The sequence below is a fragment of the Anopheles gambiae genome, chromosome 2 (assembly GCF_943734735.2).
Source record: "Anopheles gambiae chromosome 2, idAnoGambNW_F1_1, whole genome shotgun sequence".
NCBI lineage: Eukaryota > Metazoa > Arthropoda > Insecta > Diptera > Culicidae > Anopheles > Anopheles gambiae.
Window position 1 is genome coordinate 34,322,496 of NC_064601.1, and position 7,002 is coordinate 34,329,497.

General features: G+C 34.2%; 1 protein-coding gene across 2 annotated transcripts; it reads left to right on the top strand.

The window, feature by feature from the left end:
• The first annotated feature begins 271 nt into the window (after nt 1-271).
• LOC133391297 (uncharacterized) lies at nt 272-1,628 on the top strand. Of its 2 annotated transcripts, none has more exons than XM_061644342.1 (5): nt 272-625; nt 729-811; nt 892-950; nt 1,118-1,184; nt 1,310-1,628. In XM_061644342.1, exons 2-5 carry the CDS (start codon nt 775-777, stop codon nt 1,465-1,467), a joined length of 321 nt encoding a protein of 106 aa, XP_061500326.1. In that variant the 5' UTR covers nt 272-625; nt 729-774; the 3' UTR covers nt 1,468-1,628. The 2 variants fall into 2 exon arrangements, with proteins under 2 accessions (XP_061500326.1, XP_061500327.1); XM_061644343.1 differs by having other exon boundaries at nt 1,313-1,628.
• The last annotated feature ends 5,374 nt before the right edge of the window (nt 1,629-7,002 follow it).

Consider the following 7,002-nt stretch of genomic DNA (forward strand, 5'->3'; position numbering starts at 1 on the left):
GTGCGTTTCTTATGTTCTGCTGGTAATAATTTGTGATGTAATACTTATTTACTGTTGCCTCAACTCATACAAAGTAACTTAAATTTTAAAAAGTGAATGTGATTTGGCATTTATATTTTTTATTTAAGCTTCTTTGTTTGAGCTCACATCTCAGTGAACAAAATTGACATTCAAAGTGCATATAACCTAAGCAAGAGTAGAAACAATCAATCAGGATGTTAACGGCAAAAAGTTGAATACTCAGCTTGGTAAGTGATGCTCTGCAAATGGGGTAGGAGGCGATGCCTCGTCCTCATACCCAACTCCTATTCCGGCACGTCCACGTCGTGCAGAGCGGTAACATGCGTTACTAGGGGTGCAAGAGCTCTTTTTGAGGAGGAGCTCTTTTTGCTGCACTAGTTGCATCAGATGGTAACGCATGGCTAAGCCGGAAAGGGGGAGACAGGCCAACAAATTAGTGCTGGAAATTTGTTGGTTCTGGCTTCTGTAAATAGTGTAAAGTCCACAGCTCCTGCTGTACGAAGTAGTGAGGCTCAGCATCTCGGCCTTACCTTCAACGGCAAACGAAAAAACAGCGGAGCTGATCAATAATAATTATTTTCAAACTGTTCCAAGTGTTCTCGAGGTATGTGCTATGTTAATATTAAAATATCAATTCTTAAAAGATCGGAGTTTTAGCGGTTTATTGTTAATGTTTAATTTTGTAAAACAAACACATTATCCAACAGCGTACAATTTTAATCATTGGAAAAGTTCAACAAAACACCAGCCCCAATGGCCAGCAATTTGTTCGGGGTTTGTGGAACAAAATGTAAGTCTGCTTGGGTAAGTCTGTTGAGATTTGCGTTAATGTTGCGTTTTTTATATATCCTTTTTCCACAACTTCACCAGTGAAGCGATCGATGTTTAAGAACCAGAGCTGTCAACAAATTGAAAAAATTCTGCACTGGGTAAGAAACTACATCGTAAAATGTCAAATTATGTTTTCAATATGCACAATATTATATGCAAAAGTCTTAGAAAAACTCTTAAAAGTCTTATTAAATCATCTTTATCTCGCTTTTAATCAATTTAGTTTATTTATGAGCCCTGTTTTTTATTGTATTTATCGTTTCAGATTTGTAACCTTTTCAAGAATCGATCTCCCTACCCTTTGAGACAAGCTTTGCCTTTGACTAGTACTGGTGAGTTTTATGTAATGTTTTATTGTTTCTGTATTGAATTTATGATAAATAGAGTGTAATAGTTTTAACTTATATTCAATGAAATATGGGCACTTTCGATCCATGACTTTGATTTTATCACCAAGTAGCAACATCAACATCAGCCCAGATCAACCACCAATCAACAGATCAGCGTCATCAACTACTACGATCAATGCATCCAACAATCAAACAATCCAACACTCCGGAAAACTATCAACCAGCAGTCAGGACAGTCATGATAAAACGGCAAATCTTCCCTTGAACGACATCTGCTGTTGAAGCTGCTGATTACGACGATAATTGGAGTATGTAGAGTATATCAGAGAATTGATTTATTTTAAACTCATTATTATAATCATTTTGTATGTGACTAAATACGTTCAAACTTCCTTAATGCACTATATACTACAATTACTACAATTACTTAAATTTCTTTCAATTTATTGATGATACATTATTATATGTTTGTTTTTATTCTTTAGAATAGCAATACAGTGTACCCTTCAATTTTCTTCTACATTTATGATGTTCATAATTAGTAGTATCACATGGTCGTTGCAATAACATAAATGTTTTCGAGCGATATTGTTGTTTTTGTAGTGGATTGAAGGAATTTCGTGATGTGTGACCTTGCATAAGTATGTGGATCATTAGGATCGGTGCTAATCGGCCTACTAATAGACGGCATTTTTGTTTAGAGAACATCGGACCTTACCATTGTGTAAGGGGCCACCGATTAGTATATACATGAATTGAAGGAATGTGTGATCTTAAGCCTAATAACAACCATCTTTCGATAAATACGGTGGTATCCAAATTAAAAAAGCTATTCGATCTATATTTTGTTATTGGATAAAATTGTTTTTGCTAGGTAACTAGCAGTAAGCAAAAAACATACTTCCCTGTCAAATGATTCGATGTGTCAATATTCCATTCACCCTCCGCTCTTATCAGCCAGATTTGCATTACTTTCGATTCCAACAACTGCCGCAGTCGGATCGATGCGTGCAATAGAAAATCATCAGGCAAAATTAATTTAGCTTTTATTCTATAACTTAAGTTAAATTTTATGATTGTATGTATAAACCATTGGGAAAAATCGAAAATACCTTGGTACATTGAGTAAATAATACAACTAACATTTTACGTATTAATTGGCCTAACTTATGTGAATATAATCTTACTCTAATCTTCCGACCATCTTCCGGAGCAATTTTAAATTGGAAAAAATGTATGATTCTAGTCAATACTTAACTTCAGTTTTTCTTATGCCTAATTAGTTCTAGACCTCCTAATCCTATAATGTTCATGGTAATTCCTTAAAAATTCAAAATTTGGCACTAATTTGGCATTTATTAACACTTTTATTTTGAAACATTTGAATTTAATGAAAAAAAAAACGATTATTTGTGATATTTATATTCGGTTTTTTTTCTGGCATATGTGAAACGTGTGAAAAATATAGCCTCAGTTTTCTTGTCAGTAATTTAAAGCTTCCATTGCAGTTTAATTTTGATAATTGTAATTTAAAAATTGCAGTATCTTTCCTTTTTTCATTATTTCCCTCATTCTACCACCAAGTGGAGTTGATGCGGTGGTGTGTCATTTCTGTCTCCTTACCTCGTTTTTGCATGATAGTTTATCCGTTCTACAACCATCGCTTTCGGAATCAGAATTGATCAATTAATCTTAAATGCCAGATAGAGTCAAAAGCTTTCTCAGCATCAAGAAGAACTAAGTCGATTGATTTTGTATTACATCTGTTGTGTATGATATTGTTCTTTAATCTATGGAGTTGGTGTGTAGCAGCAAGAGCGAGACGGAAAAAAAATTGACTATTCAGGATTATGTTGTTGTTGGACGTATGGAGTGTTAATCGGTTTTCTAATATTTTTTTTTAATATTGTACCTAGGCAACTAAAAAGGCTAATCGGTCTATAGTTGACTGTTATCTGTGGTTTGAGTATCGCGATAACTTTAGCTATTTTCCATGAATTTGGAAAGTAGCCAAATTTAAGGCATTTAGAATGGTATTGAGGTATATAATGGCTTTTGGAGGTAACTTTTTGAATGTGTAGTTATTTATGTTGCCAATGTTTGTTTAGTTTGAAACTTTTAAGAATCTGCGAAATATCTTTTGGTTTGAATAGGTTATTATCTACTAGGCTCTTAATTGATACTAGGGAAGTTTCTAACGGTGGTTTTCACTTGACGTTCGGTTGGGCTTGTATTACTGTACTGCTGTTATTGTTTGGGCAGATTCAAAAACAGCTTTTAGTGCCTTACGTTTATCGTTTCCCGTTATGAGCGAGAGATCATTCATTTTTAATTATAGTATTGCGTTTTAATTATTTTTTTATGATGATCATGAACTTCCATATTTAGTTTTACTAGGTTTGTCCTTATTCTTTGAAATTAAATTTAGATTTGGTTTGGTTTGTTACTTTACACCTTCCAGCTGATTGTAATGGTAATGCAATTTCATACGCGGATAATATACTGGTTGTAAGTTTTTCTATCATATTATCGATTTGAGGTTGTGAAATTTCAGCAGGTTTGATTCTAGAATTGATGTCATGTCTGAATAAGGGCCAGTTTGCTTTGGTATAATCATCAACGGCTAACTTCAGCTTCTAGCACTTTTTTTACCTCTTCCGGTGGGCATATCGAACAGACCGCTTAGTACTATTTTGCTTGTACGATCCTCCACCAGTTGGTGTGTGTGAAAATTCACTTTAGTCTTAGGCAGGTAACTAACCACTGTTCTAAAGTCGTCGGTTGTGTATGTGTACACGATTATACCTTCGTTTGCCACTTTGGTGTGCTAACGTATTACTCCTGCGTCGATTACTTTTTTGTGCACTTCGTCTAATGACACGCACACAATCTTGATTAGAGGAATACGAACACTATTACTAGTTGTACTAGGCTTGCTCGTATCTGTATCCATAGGATGATCTTCTTTATCGTCTTCTAGCAGTGCATATGTGTTAGGCCAATCCTTATTTTCTACACTTGCATTGAAATCTTTTGCCCTCTTTCTACGTTCATGTTGTCTGCTGTTCGGTGTATATTTGGAGCTGCACAGATCGGCTGATGTACGCATTTTCAGTTTCCGTACGATTGGTGAATTAATCTGTATACAAACTGTTTGGAAAAAGTAAAACTACACTTTTTCTGAGCTGGTAATACCTATTTGCGCATAGTGTCGTTTTGATCTGGGTTGCTTTTGTGCATCTTTTGACTTTTCCATATTGTTGATCGCTATTTATATTACAATTATTTCCTGGTTGCTTATGGTGCAACTAGCTTTCCCACCCTTGTGTTCTAAGACATTTCCGTCCGTACCGTTCTAATAAAAGTGGTTCAATCCTACTGCTCGATATATAATCAAGAATTAGGCTTAAATTTCATTATATCAACCGGAGCTCTGGGCTTACAAGTTTAAAAACAATCTCATCATATCTGTGATATTGAATCAATGTATGTCTTCACCCTTAAACTTCAAAACACTGTTTGAATCGAGGCTTTGGGCCTAACTCTATCGGGTCAATTTGGTGAACGATGCTACATTCTGCTGGATGCTTTGTTATGTGTTTCAGCACTTGCAACGAATTTAAGAAAATATATGCTGGTATACACTGCCTAATCATTCCTTTGCACTTCTTCGGTCTAAGTCTTTCGAGCGGATTTCGGAAACTGTTGTTCCATTGAAGTTGATACCGTGGTTGATCTTACTTTGATGCAAAACTTCCCTGATCGTCTGAACTTCGAACAGTTGGTTCTACTATACACTGACTACCTCATTCCCTAGCTCTTGTTAGGCCTATATCGAAATAGGATGTGTTAGAATCCTCCTATGAAACAATCATTTAAATTTCTTTCGATAAACTACTTGGTGGATTATTCAGTATTGTTTGGAAAATTTATTGAACGTTCGTTTGAAGAGCTTTATTTTCTTTGAGCCTAAGAACAGTCACTAGGTCCATTGTCATTGTCCGTAGAGCTTTCAATCGCTTTCGACCAAATGAACTTAAATGATTTAAATCCTTTTGAAGTAATCATTCGCTATGTTCATAAAACATTAACGTCATCTAAATTATCTCGTTTGGCCTAGTTGTAAAACTCTATTACTAAACTCTTTTTACTCTAAACTCTATAAACATTTATTGATGTTTATATATTTACATTTGTTTCAAAAATCTGATTATGGGAATAATTACTCTTACAATGTTTATTATTATTATTATTATTATCTTATTATTATTTTATTATATTACTTCTTATATTAATTATGTTTAACGTTTTTTAACGATTATTTTCTTATATTAATTGTTTGAGCATTTTGGTCTTTCTTTTTTTTTCATCTAAACATCAAAAGACTAAATAACTCATTCCCTGGCTCTACTTAGGTATATATATATATATCGAGCCGATTTCAGAAAAAGTTGTTCCATGGTAGATGAGGTTGATCTTACTTTGATGCAAAACTTCCCTGATCGTTTGAGCGTCGAACTTAAATGATTTAAACTATGGAATCATTTGCTCTATTCATAATACATTTTCGTCGTTTCAAATATGCCATTTGGTCTTGAAACATTACGACATGTAAATAATGATACGCACATTGGCTGAACCAAGACTGCCATTTCCTCGCGACTGCCGCATTTTTCTGCAGAGCTTGACTACTTGTTTTAACCATTCGCGCCTGATTATTCCCCGTAAGTCGTGTAGAAACAATGTCACGCTGTAATCTTGTGGGTTTGAAAATCAGCTTTTTGGTGTTCGGTGGTTCAATCCCAGATTTTTCTGACAAATACGATCCGCTAGTGTGTTATCTGCGTTTATTCGAGCATTTTTATCCTATCATGAATATCCTATCAACAAAATATCAATTTCATTGTTCCAGTTACATACTGTTTCGTCCCATACATATGTGGTTTTTTTTCTATTCGTTTGATGGGTGTTCCTTTGTTTGTTACTACTTTCGAACAACAATTGCTTAAATGAGACAAAAGGACTTGCGCTGCATTAAAGTGTTTATTCATTGAATTATTTTTTTTTAAGTACAACATTAGTACAATGATTGTAAACTAAACCTCCTCTGTACATATTTTACGAAGCATCCCCAACCGTGAGCTTTGGGAGAATCTAAAATATAATTTATTACAGTGACTTATTCAGACTTCATATACATAATTTATTAAGAGTGAGAAAAATATCAGGATCACCTTATGGAACAATCATTTAAATTTCGTTAAATACATTTGTTATTATCATTAGAAAATTTTATGAAAATCTCTTTCGAGCAGCTGCATTGCCTGGCAGACGGTGGGCGGTCACTAGTGGTGGGTCACCAATATCTAAAGTTCTTTCGATCGCGTTCGATTCAATAAACATAAATGATTCAACTTTACCTTAACCATAACTATTTCTAGCAGCTAACTAAAAAAGAGAAGTTGCTTTATTTGCTGTACCATGGTTTGCTAACCATATCTATCCACACTACCAATGGCAAGCCTACACTTTAGTAGTATGGTTGAACATGGCTCACAGTTTTAACACCAACTAAGAAAAATAATCTGTAAAGAAAATGAAGGATATTCTGTATTGCTATTTTTGAAGTATTTTTTGAACAGACATTTTAAAATGTTTGCATGTTTTGGAAGAGCGTTAAGCGATTTGTAAAAAAGGTTTATTTCAAAAGAATTATTATTAATTTAAGAATCAACTAAAGGTGGTGTCATTAAAACCATATAATATTCATATATTTCATTTGATGCCTGCTAATCAATAC